Source organism: Falco cherrug, chromosome 13 (genome assembly GCF_023634085.1).
Source record: "Falco cherrug isolate bFalChe1 chromosome 13, bFalChe1.pri, whole genome shotgun sequence".
In the NCBI taxonomy this organism is placed as follows: Eukaryota; Metazoa; Chordata; class Aves; order Falconiformes; family Falconidae; genus Falco; species Falco cherrug.
In genome coordinates, this window is record NC_073709.1 from 26,590,064 (window position 1) to 26,617,912 (window position 27,849).

The following is a 27,849-nucleotide window of genomic DNA, read 5'->3' on the forward strand; positions in this document are numbered from 1 at the left end:
GTATGCATGTTTAAAAAAAGATCTACGTTACAGGGAAATTGCAATGTAGTGCAAATATCAGCTAAATAGCTCACACACAGAGCCACATTCACACACACTTGCATAGAGTGGAACTCCAGTGACATTCCTGAAATTGTTACTGGGATAAATTTAGTTGATGAGTAGTAGTCCATCTGGTGTTTATACAAGTTAGATTTGATGTATGGTCTTGCTGAGGTAATTTTTGAAACTATTATATCAGAAGAAGTACATGCTAAATAAGAGATAAGTGCGTAAGAAGGGGGAGGTTAGGAATGGCATGAGAAGTCGTGAAGATAAAATACTGTACATTTCTCAACAGCAACCCTTCCTGTTGATTAAGAAGTGGCACTGATGGTATCCTTGCTTTAATGAGACTTCAAGATGAGTGATGTACACACCAATTCTTTTGTTTTTCAGCTCTTAGGCAAGCGAATAGTATAATGGTAAAGTTCTTTCATTAACTTGCACAGTTTATTCAATATTCAGTGCTTTTGTTTAGTATCTAATATATACTGTTAATTTGGGAATTGTGTCTGTCCTGCAACGGACATGATGAAAACTGTGTATCTTCCCCCATCTATTGTGCTCTTTGCTTCCAGTTTTTCTATTGCAACAATCTTTTAATAAAAACTTTATCTTTTAATTTTTTCTTATTAAATCACTCTTTTCTACTCATTTCTGACTACCTTTACTAATCTGATGAACATGGTTCTGTTCCCTCTTCTTTATTCTTTCCTGTATACGATGCTGACTGTTCATTAAACCTTAACCTCATTGTTGGTCTCATTGAAGACTGCTTTGTTAAACATACTGCCACTTTTCAAGTTCTTAGTCATTGTTTCAACCTATAGGTTTACTACAGTAAATTCTTTAATAAATCTATCAGACCTTATGTCTGTAGGGGAAGATTCACATGTAAGCACAATGCAGCAGACATAAGAAACAATGAAAAGCCATGAATTGTTGCATTGTTTAGTTGCACATATGTATTTTTGGAAAAGTTAATGAATTCTCTTTTTAGCAATTTCCTTAAGAAAGGAAATTTCCTTATATTTTTTATCTCTATCTGTTAAGAAGGGCTTCTGTCTTCTGATACATTGTAGGTAACTTCTGGTGTTACAAATTCAAAGATGCTACATGGTATAATTACAAGGATTTTTCTCAATCCAGTGAGAAAAGGAAGGAATTTTGAGCTGATTTTTTTTTTTTACAAAGCTAATCTTTTCCATTATGACAATGACAGTAGATGAAATTTTAATTTTAAAGATGTAAATAGTATCACACATTTAAATAAGTGTTTTAAGTCTCTGAAAACTTCTCACAAGCATAAATAATTTTAGCCTGAAAATAACTCTGTGAATTAAGGAAATACTGTGTGTGTGTTCACACGCAGTTATGGAGACATGGAAGAATAAAATCACCTTCAGAGGATATTCTTCAGACTAAGCTCTTTAATTCCCATTCATAGAGTGGTTGTAGAAACAGGTTGGTTTGCAGAGATTCCTGGAATTTATACAGGATCCCATACTGACCCCAGCACTTCTTAAAGAAAAAAGGATAACATTTCCCATTCCTATTTTTAAAACAAAGTCATCAAGCAAGTTAAAATGTATTTTTCTGCTTCTTTTGGAATCAGAAGTCAAATGAGAAGTCAGTAAGAGAACTTTGAATGCTCTTTGTTTTGTGCCTTCATCATAAGAGTTCTGTTTCCTGTGCCATCGCTCCCTCATTCAAGTTATTATCCCTGATCTAGTCAAGTCATCGAGAGCCTGTGTCAGAATTATGTTTGACAGAGTAAGACTTGGTCAGGGAGACAATCAACGAAAGGTGGATGTGTTTTTGAGCTGCCTCTGCATTTGCTGGGCTGCCTGTGTTTTGGATGTTGTGCCACAATGATCCATGCATTGAACTAAGAGTTTGTTTCTCTTTTGTCTTGTTGCCTAAATACCCAGGCAGTTGGTACCTGTTTGGAAACTCAATTACAGTTTTGTTTCCTGCAATTGAACTTAGTGCCTGTGCAGGTTTAAAGGTTGATTTTATGGTCGGTGGCCAAGATACTGGACGTGAATGTTTCCTTAACACCTCATTGTATAGTCCATAAAGTTGCAGCCTGGTATACTTATAAAAGTGCATTTAAAACATGATTGCACTATTATTTTGATATCAAGCAAACATTTCACAGATGAAAAGGACTGACCCAAGCTTTACAATCTGAAGACAGAATAACAATAATTAATGCTTTTATTACTCTGTTTAAACAGAATATATATTAAGCAGAAGACAGGTAATTAATCCCACTTGAAAGAATATATGCTACTCATCACTCATTTATGTATTCTTCAGTCTCTGCATAAAAGCAGTATCTCAAACAATGCTAAAATACCTTAGCTACAGTAACAGGCTAGGTCCTTCAGTTCTTATTTAGATGAAATTCCGGAGACTATACCTTTACAAGGATTACAGGATCAGGCCTAAGGAGTAGCATTAGCTCAGTGAGAACTGAACCTCCACTTATAAAGTTGGGTGACATTTTTCCCATTGTCAGCCATGGTAAGGAAATTTTATCTCAAATTGAAATGCTAAACCATCTTATGGTATTTTTCCCATATCTGAATGAAGTTTGCACTATATTTCTTAAGCTTTAATATAAAAAAATTTCATATTAGTTTAAAACCCATAGATTATTCCTAGTAGAATACATTCTAAGGTGGCTTAAATATTTTGATGTTTCAAGTTTGAGACATAGTTTTATTATACTTGTTGCTAGAACAGTATTTACAGAATTTTTATAAATGGCTCTTTCCCCAATACATTTCATATTAAAGATATTATCCTTTTATTTTCACATCGTATTCTACTTATCGAGAAATTTTACATTCCTTTTCTTTTACGGACATGGTTACGGCATCATATAAACATATTTTTTCCTTGTGAATCATTAATGTTTTAAGGTATTTCTTTTATAAGGTATTTCTTTTACCTCCTAGAGAAACTATATCTGGGGATTAACAAGATTGTTCACTGGAATTCATGTGGAAGCATAACTGCAGTAGCTGAGGAATGATCATGTTTCCTTTTAGTTCGCAGCAAGAGTAATTGAATGTTGAATATCTTACTAAACGCTGGACTGTGACAGTGTGTTAACACTCCGACTATCTCCTAACAGCAGGGCAATTATTTGCTGAGTGGGATTTTTATAAATCCCCTGGCAGTAGTATGTCCTGATAATTATGATGAAGTGCACTGGTCAGTGTTGATTCAGCAATCCCATCTCTAGCAAATATTTCATTCACAGCTCTCCTTCATGCTTTTACTTTTATGGCTTTTAAAGATCTCTTACCTCTCCTCTCAGCTTGCTTAGTTTTTTACAAATTACAATGGAGTAAAAAAAAGGATTTTCAAGCTAAGTCTCTACTTTGTTGAAGTCTTTTCCTTCTCATTTAACTCCTCATTAAAAGACCAGAGTGAAAATGTAGGACTTTATTTAGGTTCTTACTGTGACAATCACTGGCAAAAGCTTCCTCCCTCAAAACTATTTTTCTCAAGATTAAATGACTGTTAAATGAAACGTATTCATGATATATGTTGATTATTTCAGTCTTTTGGAGCTGATATGGAAAAGTAATTAAAATAGAACATACCTTTATTATTGTTTAGTTAAATTACAGTAAAAGATATTTTAAAGATTTGAGGATATACTTTCTATCAACTTCATGCTTACATTTGATCTTCAGCTCAACTTCTTCAATTTTTAATTTTGCATGTGTGTAATTATTTGCAGTGCAGTAGCTACACTGTATCTATTAGGGCATATTTTGTTTGTAATTTTACATGTAGACTTTAAAAGCTCAGTCAAGAAATAAGAATAAGAAATTAATTCATAAATAACAATTGCAGCATCTAAAATGGTTCACATTTTATTACAGCACTTGGGATCACTGATCTTTTCTGTGGAAGTATCCAGCATAATCAACACAGCCTTGTCTTTCCCTTTGTACCTGCACCTTTTTCTTCCCTTTCTTCCTTCTTTCCTTCTTTCTATTTCTTTTGCTGCTGCCTTCCTTCATAGATTAGCTTTCAAGGCAAGCTCCTTAATAATTTCTTTGTTGTATTCTGGGAAAAAACAGTGAAGTCTTTCTCTCCATATGGAAACAGGAAAAAACAAAAATAGATACTCTACAGCATAGAGTAGATTTAGGATTAGAGGTGGAAGCAATACACAAATACATAAACCCCCGAAATCTTTTCTTTGCTAATGTTCATTAAATTAATATTTGTTTTCTTATGATTTTTTTCTTTCTTTATATGTGACCATTAATTATAAAGATAAGAAAATGATTGGTAGGAAACTAAATGATAGAGTGTTAGAAATGCAAAATGATTCAAAATATTAATGTAATGCTAAGGATGACTGGGTAACAAATGGTACATTTGCCAGTACGCTTGACCTGACACAATTAATATTCCAGGTCATGCTTGGGTTTCCATGATGGAGGGTCTGAGGCAGAGAATTCTAGGGGAAAAATATATCTATTGTATAACTCATTTCTCTCTCTCTCTCTCTCTCTTTTTTTTTTTTTTTATTTTCCCTGACGAGTCAGAACCACAGTCTTAAAAAAAAAAAATAAATAATCTGTGCTTTCACACCTCATTTGCCGTATTCACCACTGGGCCACCATTCACCAGAAGGGCCTGATGGAGGGAGGTCAGTAAGAAGCTATTAGCAGAGTCCCCTCCTGAGATTTCTTTGGTCTTATTGAGGTGGAAGTTAGCATGACAGTACTGCAAATAACTCAGTTGTAGGTTTTTTAACAGTTAGCACAGATTTCCCCACAGTGTTTGTCACTTTAGGAAATTGTTCCTGGAAATGAAGTCCCAGAAAGCTGGCTTTGACAGCATCCCTTCTTAGTTGTGAAGAATATGGGTACAGAAAAAAGTCATTCTCCCTGCAGACAAGAGGTGCTTTTTGTAATATATGATAGTATTTTGGAGGGAACATGTTTTCTTATAGGCTAAAAGTGGAGGAAATATTGAAATCAAGAGTATGAGGTAATATCTCAAGACAGATACTTTTCTACCATTGAAAATGCAGTATTATCTACAATGGTCTGTAGTTGAGAGAATATTGTCATGAAGTAGGGAAAGGATGAAGTAATGCTTTTAACACATTGTACTGGTCTCAAGAAGATATGCAAATTTATGAAGCACCAAAGGCTCTGATCCTCCAGATTCTTAGATTTCTGCAGACTGCCAGCTCCCTGCAGAGGACAGAGTGAATAGGGCATTCATTCTGCGCACAGCACATGTGCAAGATATTACAAAAATAAGCCTCTGATTCACAGAGATATTTAAAAATGAATGGAACCGATTTTGCTAGAGATTGATCTGAACTGGAAAGTAGAATCAAACTCATCTTCTTGTCTTTCCTACCAAACTTTGCCAGTTTTAAATCTAGGCCTAAAAACTTACCACAAACCTTAGGGAATTTAGTATTAATTATTAGTATTAATTTGATCTGTCTAGATACTAACTCTGCTGATTGTTCTGCTGTCTGTCTGGTTGAATACTTGAACATATGTAATTAAAATGTAAAGTAATTAACAAAGATTGCTTGAAAAATTGTTATTTAAAAATGCACTTCATAATAAATTTTGACCCTGATCTTACAAAAAGTTTCAATTGTAGAAAAAACATCAACTTTTAAAATGTCCAGCTGGCCTCACTAAAATTCCAAATCCAGTTTCATAGTTAGTACACTATCTATATGTGTATCTATATCTGATAGTATGTGGAAAAAAACCAACTAAAGGTGGCTCTTTGTTAAGACACCTTTTCAGCAATAATAATTTAAAAGACACCAAATCAGTTCCCTCATCTATTATGGCTAATTTGGGTTTCATTAAAAGTGCTAAAAGCCAATCCTATTTGTGCACCTTGAGATATTCAGTAACATTTCAGTGTTTGAACCCTTTTTCTACAGCCAAACATTTAAAGAAAGAAAGATCAAGCAGAATATATGTAGTATCTCAATATAGATTGCAAAATGCAGACAGCCATTGTATTTGTGGAGCCATTTATACTTGCTCCAAGTATGACTAACAGAAGCAATGCCATTTCTTAGAGGCCAGACAGCACATCAGTTTAAAGTTATTCCTGCCTGTATTTCTTTAGACAAAAAAATGTTTAAATTATTTAAGACCATGTGGTTTTCCACTTTGGGGAAACAAAAAACAAAACCTGTGCTATTGGCATTGAAATAATCTTTTTTTTTTTTTTTGTTAAAATTTTCTACCCAATTTGCTCTTTGTCCTTTTCTTAAAATTTATTATATTTTTTAAAGAGAAGGCTTAACAAGGGGGATAAATTTTGGGCAAATGCAGGATGTGCTACAGATCAACAAATCCATACCCATCAACTTCAGAGTTGTTATGCCATAGTGGTTTATTGCGGATCACCCTGATCCTCAGTGATGCACATGGAGATGTTTTTCTTCTGGAAAACGTTTACATTTTCAGTGATTTTGCAGGTGTCTCTGAAATATGTGTTTCACAGACATCCCATGAGAGAGCAGTATCCCTCCAGCCAGCTGGGGACCCTGCTGACTCATGGCATGGCTAGAACGCAGTGTGCACATTAGGTGGGATACAGCAGCTGAATGTGGGTGGCATAGCAATGGGTGGAAGGATGAAGTAGCAATACAGTGAGTAGTTCAGTGACATGTCAAAAAAGGTAGTCACAGGCAATCACTTTTCTATTTTACTGTCATCAGTGGAGTGAAGGCAAAAATTAATTGATCAGTATGTAGGCAGATCCAATGGCCATGGTAGGACTAATGAGTGAAGAGCCATAATGACCATGGCATAGAGATGGTTTGTATGATCTAATTTGATTTAATTTGTGTGGAAGACCTTGACTGTGGCATTTTATATTTGAGAATAACTTGTGTAACAAGTGTATAAGTGTAACTGCCGTCAGTAATTGTGGAACAGTGCAATAGTGCCCGAGACAACACATGCAACTTGTGTTTCTGTAGCACTTCCAAGTCACCGACTTGTAAGCAAAAATGTACTGGTCTGAGAAGACAATTGCAATAGGACAGTGTATGAAATGCTACAAAAATAGTAACAGCATTAGGAGAATTTGTAACTTTATGAGATGTTTAGGTGAGTAAGAGCCAGACTTGTAAAACCAAACTGTTAAGATGCAGCTGGATTTTGCAGATTGTGCAGATGTACCTGCAGTTTCCCCTTCAGTCCAGTGATTCTCCTTGCCTGCTATTTGAAGCATGGATCCCTGCCCTTTTACTTTGGCATCCCAAAGAGCTGAAGGAACTACCAGTGGTTGTCTGGCATACATATGTTTCTACTGCTCATCCATTCGTGTCCTCTTTCCCATTACACATTTAGACTGATAGTGTAGTGAAATAGTTTATAGGGTTGGCGCTAAGAGGGGAACATGTAACAGTGGCCCAAAATAAATCGTTATTAGGGCCAGATCACTTACAGAGTTGAAGAATACAGCCCATAACATGCTGACTAGCCCAACAATATTTTGAATAATCTACCATCTCTGAATATTTTTGTCCATTAAACAATAAGTATTATATGACCCTTATTTAACTGTTTTGACACAAGAAATTGGAACTTCCCAGTAGAATATGTTAATGAAAAATGCATTAGAGCTAACTGGGGAGTGTTCAGTCCTCTCAGCCCCAAGAGATTAATACTTTATGAGGAGGCTGATGCTCTACTTTGTTTTCTCATGATCCTCAGCAGTGTTCTAAAGGAGAAATGCAAGATTTTAAAAACTTACTCTTTTCCTTACCTTTCCCCACATCACAAAGCTAATTTCTTTTCCTACTATTTTTATTCAATACTTCTTAGCACTTAAAGTTACCGTAAAAGGAAAGGACAGTATATTGTAACCGAGCATATTACTTTAAAAGTCTTAAGAATACTCTGAGTATACTGTGGTAAAAAATATAATTATCCTTAAAGCAATTCAGTATCTTTAAATTAATTTTTTCCAGGTGTATTTTAAGCATGTATCATCTGTTTTATAGGAGATTTAGTGGCTCTGTGCAATATGGTACAGGAATTCTCATGTTTAACAATTCATAATTAATTCAGTAAACTCACATATGTCTATTTGTTTATGTGCAACTGATAAAATCCCTACATTTATAAGAATGAATTGGGAACAGTGTCACATAATTTTGATTTGCCAGATATTCACAGATTGTTAATTACATAGGTTGCTAGTTCAGAATTTGAAATGTGTGCTTTATATTAGTAATTGTTATATTAGATTACCCTAGTGATGCAATTAATGCTGTATCCTGAAAAAATGAAATATAAAATTCAATGAATAATGAATCTTTTGGTTTAATTCACAATTCAGAGCTTCTTTTCTAAATTTTTGTTTTTCACAAGTTTTATACTATTAAAACTAAATAAATTTGAATTGCTAAAGGACTTTAATGTGAACATTTTGTTGGAAAAAAGCAATTTACTGTTTTTTGGTATTCCATAAATTTTCTTGTATTTCCCCTTAAATAATCACTCAGTTTTACTTTTAAAAATGCTGCAGGTGCCACTGTCTTACTCCACATTGTAAGTCAACTAGCACAGAGTTTAAAGGGACAAGAGTTATGTTCCCTTGCATAAGCATTTATTTTACTCTCTAAATATGTGTTTGGAAATAATACGTAATATATTTTTGTGTCTATTGTGTATAGGAATATAAATTGGAATTTCAATTAAACTTTAAATTTCAAACCAACTGTAATAGTTTGCCTTTAAAACTAGGTGCAAATTTGTACACAAATATTTTTTTAAGGGAAAACTGGCGTGTTTCTTTGGCTCCTGCTATGGAAGGTGGAATACTGAATGTGACTGAAAAAATCATGGGTTTGAGGTACAGGAAACTCTTCCTCCCATAAAATTGAAGTTACCCTCACGTGAAAGGCTGACACCCAGATTATACATTGCATTATCCTATTCAAACCCTTTTGTAACTGTAATGCAATGTCCAGAGATGCATTTAAAGTATAGATTTATCCCATGCCAGTTAGAAACTTTGTGCAGAACTGTATATTATGTAGGGGGTTTTTAGATTAGTTTGATTTATAGATGCAAGAATAAGTTCTGAATAGTTGAAGCCAAAGATAACATCACCTTCTGTTCAGATTGCAGGCATCTACAATTCACCGTTCAGAAAATCCCCGGATCCAATGGAACTGCTGCTACGGAAATCGAAGCCCTTGAGCCACAGACGGCAGCAAACAAAAAGTCCCTTTGCCTGTGAGCTCCATGACTGGCCAACTTGTAAAAGGCCTCCGAGCTTCTCTATGGCACAGCCTCTGCCGTGTATTGGCAGGCAGAAACCTCAGGTAACATTTTTCAGTGTCTCTGAGGCAGCTTTTGTTCATATCTTTAACCACAGCTTATTATAGAATATCTCAAGTTGGATCACCAAGTCAAAAAATCCCTTTTGTGGGTTTGTTTCTTTTATATAGGTCTAGCACTTGCATTCAGAATATAAGGTCTTTGAAACACGTTTGTCTTAAAGAAAAAGAAACTTAGGTGGTATGTAAAAACAGGGTAATATGATCTTTTATACTTTACTTTTGCCCTTTGGGGAAAAAAATGTCTTTTCCAATATTTCAAATGGAAGACCTGATACAAATGAATGCCAGTATCATGATTCATTAAAGGTAGAAGTAATAATTTCCAATTTTAAATCAGTAAAAAAGAAGGAGAAATGAAAGGTAATAGGACAAATTAGCCAGTTGTGATAACTTTTTCCTCTTTTTGCAGTTGTTTTCCATATGAAGACCAGGAGACATCTTCTCAGTATAGAACAGTTCCTGCTCTTTTGTGTCCACTAGCTGTGTGTCAACTTTCATTACAAAAATTTCTAGTTTGTTCTGCATCACAGCCAAGTTGCCCAGCTCCCATTCTTAACTGTCATAGTCTCAATTTTAATTTCAGCTGATGGCAACATATGTTGCAGATAGCTTTTTTCTCTTCTATAAAGTAATGGATATCTCTGAGATAATGCATCAGAGAGAACATCCCACAAGACGGCAAAATAGCTTTTGACACCTTATTGTCAAAACCTGCTGAGAATATGCCCAATATGCACAGCAGACAGACTTTTGAGACCTTTGTGTTTCTCGCTTGATGACAATACAATGACACGTAGCTTTCGCCAGTAAATGCCTGATACAGTTACTTTTGGTATAATATTCTGTTTTACCCTCTATTCTGAAGAATTTTTCAGTTTCCCAATCTACTGAACCTTCTACTTACCTCACACATACGCTTTCAGTGCTGGTCTGACTGTGAATGACCACGGTGTCTACAGAACTTCTTACGCTGTTTTTTTTATTTTTTTACTCCATCCTAAATTTTCTCATCCATATTTTGCTTAGAAAGACAATACTTCTAAATGGGTCCTTCTCAGTAACTTTTATGGAAGCTATCGTTTAGCTGCAGAAATTAAACAGCAATGACAAGCAATAAGCAATGTATAATACATTTTTATTGGTATTTTACTCCTCTGAATTTATATGGTTATTTTCACTATATTATTACAGCCCTTGGTAGAGGTGATCTGAACACAATCTTAAGTTTGAACTACTGCTGGGTTCAAACTATGTGTACCACACTATCTGCCACATTTTGCCTGTGGCTTATTAATTGCATCCACATTGTTCTTCAGCGGGGATGGCTGTGGGCATACTTTCTAACTCCCACACAAGAGGCTTTTCTCACCTTTATGTCACAACTGACTTGTCCATAGCAGGATGAGTCTCTGCCAGTGGTGTGACATGAAGGCAAAGGCAATTGCATTAAAGAACAAGAGGATGCACAACACCTCTGGAGAAGTGGAGGTGAGCCACACAGAGATCTACACTGCTTGTAACAGTAAGGATCAACTTCAGGGCAGTTCTCCACCTTCATCCTTGCCTCCTTATGTTCTCCCTACCTTGACTGCTTGAGCTTCCTCATTGAATGAATTAATTGACTCACATTAGAATCGAGACAAAGTGTGAGCCCATCAGTTGGGGTGGTCAGGGAGTTTGGAGATGAGATAAATATGACATTATAGCTTTACCTTGTGGCACCAGAGGGGCTATGGCAGTCCTTCAGTGGGTTGTGACTGAATGCACTGTCTCTCAGGATGGAGGGGAAGATTTTGCCTAGAGGACATAGTACAGGAATCATGCTCTTAAATAAAGAGGGAACTCAGAGGTTTTCCAGTTGAGTTGCATTTACAAAACTGCTTTGCTGTATAGTAAGTATCTTACAAGCTTCTGTTTGGATTTGGAATATTTTATAGACCTTTCTAAGTTCAGACGCACTCACAGCAGTGGTGCACAGATAGCCTTTTAGAACAAACCAGAAGAGTTCTGTTTATTTTCTGCACCTCAAAGAGGGAATTTACTATATAATACTTTAATCCTTTCAGCACCCTGGGATGTACACTGTGGGGTAAATTTTCAAAGCACAGCGCGTGGATTTAGCTGCGCGACTCTTATTGATGTTAATGGGAGTCACACGGCTAAATCCCTGCACAACACTTGGACAATTTAGGGTTGTATGTCTAAGAAAAGGACACTGGTCTGAGCTGATGAAACAGCTGGAAATGAAAACCCATCAGAACACATCATCCTGCAAGTTGTCTGGTGTGACAATAAGGAATTTAATTACTAGATATACTTGTGTCCTACTTGTCTGTGGTAACACTTTTTGGCACCAAGCTTCTTTTCCTAGTACCTAGAGTCACTGTGAGTCACTTGTTACTTCACTGTTCTTTCAGGTATCTAAAGTTTGTATTGCCCATAGAGTTAGATATTTTATATGAGCATGTCAATTATATATGTTTGAAGGAACAGAAATCTACCATCTTTCAGCTTCTCTTAGGAAAATGGGTATTTAGCATTTTATAGGTAAGCACTGTGTGTGTAAGATAGAGTATTTAAAAGAAAAGTTTTAATGATACTTATGCATCAGTTAGATCTATCATTTTTATTACTGAGTTAACTAGAATTACAGTTTGATGGTAACACAGATAATGCTAAAATTAGTCATCTATTCATTAAAAGGCATTAATAACAGAAAGGACATTGCCATTTTTAGGGGATTTTTTGCATGCTGTTAGCTGTTCTGGAATGGGGGCAGTGAAGATTGTGTAATTTCATGTAGATCATAATCTTTATCATGAGTTTCTGATTTTATGCTAAAGTAGTAAGAATGCTGATCTACTAACCTTTATTTGGGAGTCCAATCAGTAGTGAGAAGATTTATGCTACCCAGTACAAATCCCAAAGATAGACCATAGGGCTGTGTGAGTTGCTTTCAGGGTGCAAGCTCTTGGTTGACTCCCTCCCTTCCTGCCCTAGCCTAACTTCCTCAGGAAGATCTCCGTTTTGAAGCAGGATGCCTGAAATGCTTGCAGGCACTGCCAGTTTGAAAACATTTGTAAGCACCGTTCTACCACACATTCCACAAATCTTAAAGTTAAACTTGTAAAATGGAAATAGGTAAATGGATTTTTTAGAGGCCTTGTCATCTTGGATATATTTCTTATGTGCCTATTGCTAGGTAAGCTTCTTCAAATACATGATTCAGAGGAATGGAAAGATCTGCAGGGAATGTTTAGAATTTCCTAGTATTCTAACACATATACCATTAATGATGACACAGCCTGGCTTGAGAGACCTTTGCTTAGTTAACGCTCTTTCCTTCCCTCCTTCCATGCATAGCTGGACTCTATTAATTTCATTTAAACTATGGATTGAGAAAGCATTAGAAGGTCTTAGAAATTAAAGATGGAAAAAACACCTTGCTTGGATATCTGATTTGGCCCTTACCCTGGTGGAATATGAGTCAATATTTTACAGTGAAGAAGAAATACAATATTCTGACAGACTGTTTTCTAAAAGCCAACACATTTATCTTGATATTATTTGATAATAGTACACTCCTTTCTTCTTTCCTCCATGGATCCACTTGATGCAAATGTCGTCCAAAAAAAATATTCATTCTTTATTATAAATTTTAAACTTTCTTAATATCTCAATCACCAGATTATGTATTAGTTGAACATTACCTACTAGTTTTAATGACCTGTTCTAGTATTGATTATTCTCTCACAGGTGATAATTCTTTCCAGTCTGTTTTTAAACTTACCATGGTCATATTAGATGAACTTTTTTTAATGCAGACTTAGAAAATAGAAGCAAGAAAATATCTGCAAGGAGTGCAAATATTATGCTCATTTGCTTACTAGGACCTTTAAAAAGATCTCCGAATCATGGTGCTGTGCCTTTAAAAAGAAAAGTTCCGATAAAAATCCATTAACTACTTTCAAATATAGCAATCCTCCTGTCCAGCTGTGAAAAGTACTAGATGATACTTATTTGCCATTTGTGTTATTTACGGTCCATGACTTTTATGGTAACTGGTTCCTATTATTGGTTTCTATTAATGTAAAACATAAGTGAACATAAATGAGGCGTGAATCATTTCTTTTTATTAGCCCCACAGTCTTCACTCAGTGCTTGCAGTAACTCCAGCTGTGACTTGTTAGTGATAACCTATTTAAAGAAGGATATCTTTTAAGAATAAAGGCTGTGATTAGGATTCTTTGTTCGTAGTTTCAGAAGGTTTCACTAGTTCATTGCAGGATCAACAATGATGAAAATAAAACAAAAATCAATTAGCAACACTTCTAAATCCAGAGTTGCTACTGAACTGTCCTGAGCGTAACATGGCACTAATTATACTTTGTGTAAGTTCTTGCTGGTTAGTACCAAAAGTGAGATGTAGGAGATGTCACTTTGACAGCACAGGAAAGGACTTCCTGCTGATATTTATTTGTGTTGTTAAATGGAAGATACTGATCTGATCAGTTATTAAACAATGTACTCTGGAGAAAAAGATATATATGTGTATATAGGGAGAGACTTGTCAAAGAATTATGAGATTGCATTTTTTTTTTTTTTTAAGAATAATGAAGTTAATGTGGAATTAGACTTTTCAAAAATGGACTATTCACCTATATTATAGAAGTAATTTGTATCAGTTGTATTAGAAGAATTGTATCGTAACTCACGTATTAAGTTCCTTTCCAGGCAGCTTTATAGTTAAATTGAAAAGAGCATGTTAAGGTAAAACATTGTTTATACTCTGAAAAGGAAAAAACTTAAGCTTTCTGCTTCAGCAGCGTCTAGATAAAGTTAATACTTGTGTATCAGATTTTATTTCACCAATATTTTTTTCTATGGAAAAACTAAGTTTTCCTAATCAGCTCTAACAATGTATTGTTTGAAAATAATAAAACATTTTTAGTCGTTAAATAAATCTGGAGTGCACATATCTCATTCTCTCTTTGGAGCTTTAGAGCATTTTATCAACCTTTATGTTATCTTTAACTCTGTCAAAATGAACTGCCTTAATTATTTTGGAAGAAAATTCTTCCTACACTTCCCAGACATTCTGTGTCCTCTTTCTTCAATTGTCATGAATAAAAGAAGGAAAGAAAAGAACTGTAACCCTACAATAAAACACTTACGTTATCCTATACCTTTCAGGGGCCTTTCCGCGATCCTGCTGAAGTATTGCGGCAGCGCTACAAGCCTTTGGAACCAACCTTGCGAGTGGCAGCATCAATCAGTTCACCACTAGAGAAGGCCAGAGAGGAAATGAAAAGGGAGGAATGGAGAAACCGTGTACATGACAATGAGTAAGTCCTTTGGTTTTTCTTATATTTTTATGAGAATGTTTTCTTTATTCCGTTGCTTTCTGAAACCTTCCATGCCTGACAAAATGAAATGTCGAACGTGACAGCTTACTAGCAAACATTCTGTGTACATACTTCTAAATTCTGTGTCCTTAGATTATAAACTGTTCAGGGCAGAGACCCTATCTTGTAATTGTGTGACATGTGCCATCCATATCTATGAATCTATAGAAGAACTTGTAATAATAATAATAATAATATGTGCTGCAACAGATGGGTATAATGGGAAATGAGAAAACAAATGCAGATCATATTTTGCCACATGCACCTTGCCAAGGAAAAAATACTGCTCGAGTGTTCGTATTCAGGGAGCTGACAGACTATGGGAGGAAAAAATGGTGCTGCATGCCAATGAGACTTGCTTTCTCTCCCAGTAGACTACCAAAGCTCTCTTGGAAGGGGAGGGAGCATATGCTGCACTTGTTAGAACATGATGCAAAAACTGTAATCATCTTTGAAGCAGTTCGGTTTCCTAAACCGTAGCATCTGCAATAGTGTCAGACGGGCCAGTTCTTTTCCATACGATCCCAAATACAGATGTAATCCATCCCAAAAGATATAAGGCTTCTGTCCCTAAAGATTTAAGGCTCTTGCCAAAATATTTTCAAGTTTTTTCTTATCATGACGGAACTCTTTTGTCCAGTCATAATAAAAGCCTGTTAAATCACCTGCTCTGACTTTGTAGTTAACTAGAAAAAATGGATGTCAACTTTTCCCCTGAGATCACTGCTCTTGGCAATCCTTTGACACTTTAATAGCAGAATTCAGGACAGAAAGGAGTCACTTTTCCTCATGAGCAACCTGTGATCCACTGATTCACTGGGACACGATGCTTTGCTATCTTCCATCTGTTTCAAGATTTTCTATCAGTTCCAAGTTGCCATGTGTCAGCTTCAGGTCTGGGGCTTAAGAATCCCGAATGAATTGCGTTTTCATGGTTTGGCTTTTATGTTTTTGTTGTTGGATCATTTTTTTCACATTTTCCCTGATTTCATATTAACAGTGGCTTAAAATGGAAATTCTACTAAAAACCAGTTTTGAAATAAAGAAAAATCTCTTCATTCGGTTACTTTTCCCCTTCTAGGCAATGTTATTTTTACATTCGGTGCCAAAAATGAGATATAGTACTTTTTATTCTATTCATTCCATAAACATAACTGAGTTAAGTTACAAGTAGAAAGGTACTTCTGTTTTCTATTTCCCTCTAGTCTTTCATTTATTGGGTGAAGTGGAAGCAGCTTAACTTTCACATCCCAGCTTAAATCTGGGCCTTTTTTTGTTATTAACTTTTATTTCTTGCTTCTGCCGGTGAAACTTAAAAAGAAAAAAACCCACCCACTAGGTAATAATTAATGTTCTACCTCTCATTTAAGGTATTCTTTTTACTGAGTAAGTTTTGACTGATGAATTCCAAGTAAGAATGGATTATATCCTTCGTTTATAGGCATGACTATATTGCCCGGTCTTTATTTGTTGAGGTTTACCCCAGACATCACGTATCAACAGTTTCAGAAGGTCAGATCTTGTAATAAATATTTCCCTGACTCTCTTCAGTGAGTGAACTGTGAAGCTTTGCTCTCATACAGTTTAAATTTGGAGTCTCCAACTTTGACAGCTATTAATTGAGCAGGGGTCTTTATTTACCTTATGGGTAAGGAAGCGTTTAGTGCCATCCTTAATGCACAGAAGCAATGTCCTAACACCAATGATTCTCAGCTTCATGCATGCTAAATGCATAGTGTATTATACTTTTTCGGGCTGTGATCATTCCGTTTGTGCTTCATATTCAACCAACCGTGCAAGGGTCACATCTGTAACCTTGAAAAGGTGATGACAGAGTTGCAGGTCATCATCAGAACCAACACTCACTAGTAATGCTGCAGCTGCTGCGTGGGATGTCAGCCTCTAGGGAGGAGTCAGCAAAGGGTTACTTAGATTCTACAGTAGTTTTTTCTCAGCAGTGTCTATTATGAATTGACAAATTTCTGTCTTTTTCTATGTAATTGTGTACTTTGGGACTGTATTTCTTCCTGGTAGTGCTTCCTATGCTGATTATTCTTCTATTTTAGAAAATAAGGAGAGAATGGAAGTGTGTGGCATTTGTTGAGAAAGCTTGTGTTTGCATAAAATGAAAAACTGAATCCTTGATCTGAATGTTTCTAGAATGAGTATTGTGTGATATCTCATAAGATAGAAAAATCGTTGCTGTATACCTGCAATTTCCAACAACATTCAGAATTTCCACTCACCTCTGAATATCTTTAAAGGGGTAATATGTTTTCTTTAAGTGTTTCAAGCTCTAAGAAAGTTTTTACTTCTGATAAAATGCAAAAATAATTGAGAAAGCTGTGGGAGAGTTTGGGGCAGGTGGAAGCAGTACGAATGAAAGCAAGAGAGAATGTTGTGCTTACTTAAAGCAACTGCTGGAATTTCCTGTTTCGTAATGAAGGAGCAACTGGGTAATCTAGCCTAATAAGAATGATACCTTTTTCTCGTGTAATTGAAGCTGTTACTGCTTTATTGTGCTATTTTTCATACAAATGAAGTGATTTCCCCCTCCTCTTGGAGAGGAATGACAATTGCACTCCTTCGGGATGGCCACTTAATAAACTAGTGTCTAGTTTGAGGCACCAACTGCTGGATCCAGCAGATTTAGATCACTAAGCATGAAAAGTTCTTTACAGAGTTGCATGCAGCTGCATGCTGGCATAATTTTCCAAAGAACAAAGATGTAAATTATGTTCATTCATTTTGCTGAAATCTGTCTCACATAGCATGCCTCGTGCTTCAAAGTCTACTATTAAACATCTTTATAAAAGTCAACATACATCAGAGTGAGTTGCAATATGGTGACAGGATAGGGATAAACCTGCAATAGTATAAGGCTGAGGTTTCCTGATTTATTGTCGTCTTCTGGTGTGACATCAGGCAAGTCATCTCAGCTTCTGGCTACGTCTGTGCTCCATGCTGTCCTGGAGGCAGCCAAGCTAGTCCTGAGCACGCTGGTTCACTTGTGTGCAGCAGAGTGCAATGTTTGCACGCCCTGCCTCTCAGTGCGATGTGAACAATGCAGCACCAAGCTCCTCCTGGGCTTATTCTCAGCCAGCTGGTGCTTTCCTTTAGAACCAGCTTAGGTGCTTCTGTTCTGTGCAGTGCTGTGCACGAAAGGTACGCTCACAGCGAAGTTGATGAGCTAAACGAACTCTATACTTGGAGAGCATCAGTGTCATGAGCTGCCTGGTATTAATGGTAATAAAATTGAAAAAGCAAGCCACTTTGATTAGATTTAGTATTTTTAAAAAAGTCGTTTAATTTCTACATTTACAAGAACTTTTACTGTATTTCTGATTTATCTGCAGTGAAAATGGCTACTATATTTTATGTCATACAAGTAGAACAAATCTGAAAACTTTTTAAAAATCATGCTTAGTTTTTCATATGCTTTGCAACTTCATCCATTTGCATATTTTCCGGACTGTTATTGTATTATGATAAACAGGGATTATCATATATTTTCAGATAATGTTTTCTTAACAATTCAACTTCTATTTGTAACTCTTCCATTTATTTTAATTACTAGCACAGTGTGCAACATTTATTAATCAGCAGAGTCTTTTTAAGTTAAAATACTAAATTAGCTAACCCCATTAACACAGAATACTCCAAACAAGCAGTAATAGGAGAGGTAGTTACTGTGCAAATCGTATTATACATGCGGGTGCTCTAGGGCACAGTTAAGCATGATTACCCTCTTTTGATCCAGTATTCCTCTGCTTCTTCCAGCTAATTTCCACTGGAAATTTACAAAGTAGCGCCTTCATTTTTCCATCTTAATTTTTCTAATGAAGTTCTGGTACTTTATAACACTGGGGATGCAGATAATAAGTCTGTGTATAATTAAGAAGTTCCGGAATTTGCTGCAGAAGAGATCTCTTTTACTTCCTACAAGAACTAAACTATACTTTTCTTTGCCACTTCACAGTATCTCAGACAGGGGTTAAACAATAACGGAGAGAGGATTCTTAGATTTACTGACATTGGGATAAAAGTGATAGCTTATTGAAAAAATATGTATTTAAAATATTATAGACAATATCTGTAATAATGCACCCAAAATAAGTTTCTTATGACAAAAATATTCTGGTAATGGTAATCTGACTAGATATGTTGAGTGAAATAGTCTATCTTTATTTTTGTAAATAACACTTTGATTTTAATATGCATTCATAATGAACTAAATAATGGGTGCCCTGCTGCAGTTGTTTTGCTGTGGAAAACCATTGTGCTTCTTCCTTTGTTCCCCGAGTGAAAAGATAGACATAGTTGGATCTGAAGAACAAATTATTTGAGGTATAACCCAAATTTGAAAGCTTAAAATTAATTTCATGTTTTATTTAACGAAAAAAAAAAAAAAGATAAAGATTCAGAGCTTTTGGATAGAGAAGCATAGTTTGTTCAGAGCTAATTGTTCATGGTCTTTGAAAAGATATTAAATTGTTTTATTTGAATTGGATCAAGACAGCAAGGAATTTACTTGCTGTTGCTTAGAACCATTTTAGATAAAAATTTAACACTCACATCTAGAGTTAAGATTTTGGTAGTATTTTTACTACTACATTACAAAAATGTATGGTACATACAAATATTATGAACGTTTGAAGAACTGTGTGAGCAGAATATTCCTTCTAGTTCTCTGGTTTTAATATTTCTTATTGTGCCCTGGTAGTGCAGCACGTACAGCAGTGTGGCAGTAGATCTACTGCCTGTTCTTTCTCAGAAGCCTGTGTAAAGTTTGAAGCATTTCCGATATCAGTATTACATGCTTGCACTGGGGGGATTTTGCCCCTTGGGCAGGTCCTGAAGGACCACTCTGCTTTTCTGCTGCCATTTGAATTCAAGAAAAAGTTAATGCCTCTGAACTATGTCCTGCTGGTGGGTACCAGATAGCATTGGGATGCTGCTGCCCAGCAGTAAATGATGGACCTGACAAATCCTCCTTCCTGTCCATGCGGCTGCTCTCTCCTCTCGCAGTGCCGTAGATGTTACCCCCAGTACCTACTGCTGCTTCTATTGTCTCGGTTGATCCAACTGGAAAGCCTTCAGTGTCTAAAATGCCTCTTCCATGCCCTGTCACAATAGTGAGAGCTATTACATAAAAGAGACAGAATGGAGGAAGGAGATGGTAGGTGAGCAATGCAGGAAGAAAGATCATGAAAATGTGGGGAAAAGAAGGTTTAGAAAGATGAAATTAATACTAGCAAGGAGATGCAGGATAGATTGAGTCAAGGGAGAGAGAAAGCACCTTTTATTTTTGTTAACAACAAAGAGCTAGGGTATCTTTTGAAATGTAAGTACACACCGCTAGCAGCTGTCAGGTCTGGGATTGGCTGCTAAGTGAAGGCTTCTAGGTATTTTTACGTTAATTACTTTCAACATAGTGTGGTCCTGGTGACAGTGCAGCTCGCCTTCATTACCAGCGATGCTGCCAGCTTTGGTCCTGGTCCTCCCTCGGGTTGTCTATGTGTAATACTATTTGCAGAACCTGAGATAGTTTCCCATTTTTGGTTCCAACTCTTTCTGCCTGTCTTGAATGTATCGTTTGGCATATCTCTCATTCAAGCTTTTGTGGTGGGTGAAATGAAATAATTTTTTATTTTTAAATATATTTCTGTAGGGAAAGTTCACCTCCCATTAAATCATCAACTTTTGGAAAGCCTCAGCTTACACTGACTATGTTTTATGGCACGCTGTAACATCTATACAGAATTTAGTTCTTTGAACCTGCTACTTTTGTCTCGTCATCTTTACTGAAAACCTTCAAGAATTTCTGAATTTGCACTTAAATCACAAGGAAAACCTGAAAATCAGATGTAAGAATCCTGAAAGTGAGCTTTTTGTGGAAAAAAAACTATTGAGGTCTAAACCTGTCAGTTGATAATGGTACCATACCATTTCCTGTATCTAATTTTCTTCTCCTTCCATCACTCTCTTCTGTCACATTCAGAGCACATACTGTCATTAATTTGGGGAAAAGCAGTGTCAGGTGTATACACAGAGATACAGAACACAATACCATTACTGAAGTGTTTTGCAGTGCTGTTGCTTTTTAATGTTATTATTGGTTGTGGGGGTATATTGACTTCTGTATGACTCCCATTAATTTGGTTACCCTACTTAACACAAAATTATTTTAATGATCTTTTTAATTACTTATTCACACACAGTAATGAAAACTTTACTTGCTTGCAACAGACATTGAATTTGCAAGCATACGATCCTTTCTTGTAGTTAGATTGCTATTGCTATAAGGATCAGCCCACCTGGCTCTGACAGCAGAATTATAGACAGAAGGAAAAAAAAAAAAAAGAAAATTTGTTCTTTAGGCTGTTTTATACCATTATCCCTATTATATTTTCGATGTTCTTTCATTTCAATTTTAATATTTTTTATCGTTCAGTGTTCTCCCTCAAAAATTCATAGTTGATTTAATATTTTTTTACTCAGCCAGACATACATTCCAGGTTGTATGGCACATACTTCAGTTAATGATCTTAAAAGAGGTACACAGCAGAATGCTGAAGATCACATTTGTGCTAAACTACATGTAGAACATACTGTTGTGTCTGAACTGTTACAACAGATGTACACTTTTTGTTTGGAATCATAGTAGAACATAGATTACTCTGAGTATTCATTTACTAAAAAGACAAAGATTAACTGATCCACACTAATATCAAAATGTCTATGTAGGAAGTTTTGTAGGGAAAACTATAATAATTTACTTTTTTACTTTCCTCAATATTTTTTTTTTGCCATTTTGTGTATAAATTTTATAGACATAGTATTCGTATTAAATTATGAATGCTATGGCTCAACTGAATTCTATGCATATATGGGCAAATCCCTAAACTGCTAGCCTTGTCTTCTCAGCTATCCAATCCCCTGAGAAAGCCAATTTTCTTTCATGTCTGAACAAAAGAAAAATGTACTATTAAAATGCAATTCAGAAGTGATAAAAACTGCAAGTGGAGCAGCCGGCTCGCAGCACCTTCGATGTATTCTCTGGGACACTGGGGCCACATTAATTTTTGTGTGTGTACGATGTCCATCCCATGTGCAAATTAGCATTACAAGTACCATAATCTGTCATGTGAGAGTGTCCTTTCCCATGAGTATACACATGATACTGTAGCTTTGTATAATTTAAAAGTCTGCTAACTCAGTGTTTTTCTTTCGCTAACTTTACATGACATCTGTTTGTGGTACTTGATAGAATAAATTGATATAGCTGGCAAGATTCTGAAATAGTTTCTTTTTATGAAGTGGAAAGAAAGGAAGTTAATTTAAGAAAACAAATGTTCAAACAGCTGCTGATAGATCAGTTAGTCCAAATAAATAATTTTCCGAATCTGTATCAGCTGAGAGAAAGAAAGGTATTTTGATGCCTGTCTTTATCAAACACTTGTTTAACTGTCTAACTCCTCTAGGGACTCTGGATTCTGAAAAGCTTTCAACTAGGAAAGGTTTTAATTAACTACACCTGTTGTCATGGCAGTTAAAATGATGTTTTAAACTTCTGAAGCACATTTTTCTAATTTTAATGTATAATATTTTTTCCTGCAATTGTAGAATAAAGAATGCATGTTGCTTTTTCAGAATACCAGCAATAGCAAGCTTAATTCACAAGGTTTTACCCCATACTAAAAGGTACTTTTTTGCTCTCATAACTCTCTTGAAAACTGAAATAGGTGGAACAAATACATCGTTACAGGGTCTCTTGTGGATCCTTTATATATAAGATGTTTTTCACCTTCCTCCATATGGTTTACTATGGAACCTACCCAGAAAACCTGTCGCTGTCCATGAGAGTTAGGGACATGCATCTGAAAACCTCTTCCATGCCCAAAGCAGGCAGCTGGAGCTTCACTGTTCAGTGGCAGTACACAAGCAGGGAGTCCACCATCAGTACGACCAAAAGCAAAATAAAAGGCTCCAAAAGATTGCTAATTAGGACATAATTATAACTTCAGAGTAAAGTACACAATTTGTGTATTCAGAAGAAATCACTTCTTTGATTTGTGGTCTGCCAATATAGGAAAGTCGACAGTACTATTTGTGTAAGTTTCTATTCTGCTAAAAGAGAGTATGGTTTATTTAGCTTTGATTAGCAAATATCAAAGGATGCATACCTAGTTTAAGGTACAGGGGCGTTCTTTATTGTGCAAATTTGCCTTGGGTTATGCTTGTACTGCCGGCATGCTTGAAAAGTTTCCATCCTGATGGAACGATCAGGTTGAGGTTGTACGTTTGGGGCTTATGTGATCTGTAAAGTGGATGCAAAGTTCTCTAGGAAGGAGCAATGTCCTTATGTGTGGGGCCACCTGAGGCTTGAAGTGTCGGCGTGCAGATCCCAGCAAACTGAACCCTGCTCGTTCTTCACATCACACCAACTGGTAGTGCAAATACAGCCAAGGTAATAGTCTAGTAATGCAAGTGGACCCAGTTATATCTTCTTACAGAAAATCTTCATTTTATCCTGTTGAAACTCTGTATCTTTTTGCTCCAAATTTAATTTAAAAGCAGCTGTAGGAGAAATTGCAGAAATCCTCTCACAGTACCAAGGGGGAGCATTAAGAAGGCCGTGGAAAATAACAGGAACATGTTTCCATGTCAGGAACATGTGTCCATGTCACCTCCTGTTGCATTGATACCTACGATTTACATCAATCCTGTGGCATTTAGAGTAGAGCATAACTGATATTAAAATATTGCTGAATTTCAGATTTCTGCCATTTTCTTCGTATCATAAAAATGAGAAGTATGACCCATCAATTCACCGGTCAGGCAAATATGGCCAAGAAGCTTATGGAATTAAACACTTCCGAGAAGTACAGCCTAAGAAGTGGGTAACAGACAAGGTAAGTCGCTGCAAAAATTAAAGAACGGTTTAGTTTTTTTAAATTGTTATTGTGTTAGAACTAAGTGAATTTGGGCCTGATCCAGAGATCATGGAATCCAATGGGAATCTTTCTAGCATGTTATAAAATCACGTACTTAGAGCTGATGTGATGTCAGATTTCCTCGACTCTCTTTCTGGTAAGTTCAGTTTAAGGAAATTCAATACCTCTCCCACCTTACAAGGTAAGGATTTAAAAGCCTGCTGAAGTACAGCTTTGGTTATATAAGTTTTGCAAAGTTCTATCTGTATTGCCCTTTCTGATTTAAGAGAGATCTCATATTTACTCTTGCACATTAAGATAAACCTTCAGAAAATTATGGCAAAGCCTGATTACAACCAACAAAGAATTTTACTGCTTACATTCTTTGGAAAAATTCTAAAAAGTGAATAGCTGTTTTTATTTCAAGATAGTTTCATTAAACTGCCTGCTTTGTCAGGAGCATCTCATATATTTCTGGTTTTGTAGTGCTACAAGAGGTAATTTTCCTCAGAACATGTTCTAACATGAGTTTGTGTAATGTTTGCATTACTTCTATTTCCATTAAGTATCATAATCATATTAAGATTTCCCAGTACAAGGAAGATAATGGACTTGGTAGAGAGTGAAGCACAGAGTCACGAAGATAGTTAAGGGAATGGAGCATCTTTTGTAGCAGGAGAGGCTGAGAGAACTGGAACCCTTGAGTCTGGATAAGAGAAGGCTCAGGGGACATGGTAGCAACGTATATAAACACCTGATAGGACGGAATGAAGAAGGAGCCAGACTCCTCTGAGATTCAGTAGTGTTCAGTGACAGGACAAGAGGCAATAGACATAAACTGAAATGTGTGAAATTTGAAATTCCATCTGAATGTGAGAAAAAACTCTTTTCTTTTTGCTGTGAGGGTGACAGAACACTGGCACAGGTTACCCAAAGAGACTGTGGGCTCTACATCCTTAGAGGTTTTCAAACCTCAAGTGGACATGGACCTGAGCAACCTAGTCCAGCTGAGTACGGGTGCTGGACTAGATGATCTCAAGAGGTCTATTCCAACCTAAACAATTCTGGGATTTTGTGAAATATCATTACTTATTTCCCTGAAGGTAACTTAACCTTTCTAATGTATAACAAGGTCCAAGAAGTCTTAGTTTGAGAAGTAATATTTTTTACAAGAACTCTTTCTCAAAACTTTAAGCTTTACAAGTGAGCTCAGAGTAAAATTTTGGTATTTTAACATACATTAATTTAATCTTATTGCAAATACAGGCACAAAGTTCAACATTCAGACAAAAAGATCTGAATTTGTCTTTCAAAAGCAATGAGTGGAGGATGCGAGTGGCTGCATAAGTATGATATATGAAAAAAATTTAAAAGTTCTTATTGGTGGTACTCATCTTGTCCTGTAGTCCTTAGTAGTTCTTGTTCAGGCTCGGATGATGGCATCAAACAATGTAAAGATATTTATATTGTATATCATATTGCACATATATAGTATTAAATAAATTATGTGCTTAGCTGAAACAACTAAACTCACTTGTGATCTTGGATAGATTTCAACCTAAGTCTCTGGAGGTGAATAGCTGTATACATTAACCCAACATGACATACAGCCTTCCAACCCCAATTCTAAATCAATATGAAGCTTCAATTAGGAGCCGCTTACCCAAACAGAGAGATAAGTGTAGAAAAGAGCTATTTATGGCCTACCTGCTGCTTTAATGGGTCATTATTATCAGAAAAAAACCACAACAAAAAACCAAGCCAAAAAAACTCCACCTCCTCACTATATTTTTATGAAAAGGGTCCTATAGGCAGGTGTGAGGTCATACTTTCATAACTATTAAATTTGAAAGAACTCTCTGTCACTTTCTTATTTCTAAACTGTATTAAAACTATATATCTGTGCTATGAACAAAATTATCCTGTTCAATGAATCACAAGGCTAAATGGCATGTATCGAAATACTACCAAAAAAATTTCCAATTTTTGCTTAACACTTGGTCTGCTAAACATAGCCCTCCTTTGAGTTTCCCGTGAGATGATATTTTAGTGGATGCAACTTCTCTTACAACCTGAATAACTGATAACCCTGCCAGGATGTATATTCAGCTTCTGACAGTGTGTACTAGAGAAGTTTCTTTTATCATTGTTGGTAAGACAAACTACTGTGTAAGTTCTTCCAAGGAGTCAGTTCCATGGTCAGTGGATCAGTGACCCCACTCTGTTGCTGAGGTATTATTTAATATTGCCTGATATTAGCTGGCTTTTTTTAAAGCTATGTATAAAAAATTTTCCCTGTGTATGTTCATAAGCATGTCCTATGGTTGTATTTTCATGTGTTTAGAAGTATGCATTTTAATTCAAGTCACAAAAAGATTAGTATGTAAATTATATAATTACTTTAGAAGCAAAATGAACAACAATGAAAAATATTGCCTTGTTATATTTCTTCTGGAAAATGAAAGGGTATTAGCATAGACTTCCTCTAAACATAATAATTACCATATCTATGTGAGGAAAAGTGAATAGTTCTTCTTTTCATCTAATTATAATCAGAAAAATTTTATCTCATTCCATTTACGTTTCAAAGAAGTTTCTGAGTTAAGGGGAAAACTATTGTATTCTAATTCTTCATTAAAAATAAACAAGAAGTGGAAATACTATACCTCTAGCAAAACTAAATCTAGTTAGCTTACCCAGTTGTAAATCACTACAAAAATAAAAATGCTTACATATTTTAAGTTTAGTATCATATGTCTAAATACCTTGGAATGCCTTTGACAGGATTTATGTGAGAACTATCAATAAAAAAAAAACTTACCAGTCAGTATGAATTTAACGTACAATGATAGGTTGCAGTGTAGCTGGGCAGTCAAGGGATCAAATACACCAACTATAATCTTTCAGTTGTCAAAACACTCACATATGTTTGTATTTACTGAGGCAGAAATGATAGCTTACAGCCTTTAATCGGTATTGGAATTAGTTTGCATATGCATTTTAGAAAACTGACTTTAATGACAGCATTTAATGTTTTCTTATTTGCAAAATTCAGTAAGTGACATTTTAAGATGTTCCTTCCTGATAGATTCTTCCCTCTGATGCCTTATTATAGGTGAATTACAGTACGACTGCATCACTGTTTCATTATTTGCACAGGCATTTTGGCCCTAAACAGAATTTTATTATCTACAAAGCATAAAAATACCCAGTACTGCAAAGAATTAATTTGGAGAACCTAAGCATATTGCACAGAACATAAAGTTGACCTTTACCGTCTACAGCTTTTGGAATGGAGTGGGATGTGGAACACATCATAGATTTAATGTGGCACAACGCTGTCTGCAGAAACTTGGGTGGGACTGTGACTGCCTGCCCATTGCACCCGATGATTGAATCTGCTGTCACCAGCATCCTGATAATAATGAACATTCAGCTTAACGACCGTGATTATGATTATCATAATTGATGTGCAAGTGCAGTGTGTGGGGATCATTACAGCTGAACTGTACAGCAGAGAAACATGCCTTAGTTATGGATAATTTTACTTTCATGCATTGATTGGGATAAAATATGCCTTTCAAGTTCAACAGGCCAGCTTGATATAATTTTAGGAAGATTTCTACATGTATGAATTGATTATTACGAGCTTCCTGCAAAACAGTCATTCTATTCTAGCTGTTTGTTTTGAATTGTTCCATTCCATTAATAACGGGAAATAATTAAATAGTTAGATGTTGTCAAGTGGAAATCACTTATAGAGTACTGCCAGCATTAATCAAGTATCAAATTCAAATATTTCTGATTGGCATGGCCTCGCCTAGGCTAGGAAAAATAGCCCTTGTAATTCACCACCGATGCAATTCTGGTTTTGGTGGAGTAGCTGTAGTCACCACTACTGGCATTTTCACACTGTATTGCATAGCCATTAGAGCCAGCAATAGTTGTTCCTTATATACATTATATCACTTCCATCTTTGTCACCAGAGGCAGAGAATAACAGGCTCATCTTCAGCCAGTGTAGATAAAGGCACCATCGACAGCTTCAGTTGATTTTGTTGGACAGGGATTGCCTTCA

At 35.9% G+C, this 27,849-nt stretch overlaps 1 protein-coding gene across 4 annotated transcripts in view; it reads left to right on the top strand.

Moving 5' to 3' along the window:
* SPATA17 (spermatogenesis associated 17) overlaps nt 1–27,849 on the top strand; it is a 90,952-nt gene that overhangs the window by 44,993 nt on the left and 18,110 nt on the right. For all 4 annotated transcript variants that reach the window (XM_005432806.3, XM_055725631.1, XM_055725632.1 and 1 more), the window contains 3 exons: nt 9,209–9,412; nt 14,624–14,775; nt 23,615–23,750. In XM_005432806.3, coding sequence (XP_005432863.2) covers nt 9,209–9,412; nt 14,624–14,775; nt 23,615–23,750 — 492 coding nt within the window. The remainder of the gene's footprint in view (nt 1–9,208; nt 9,413–14,623; nt 14,776–23,614; nt 23,751–27,849) is intronic.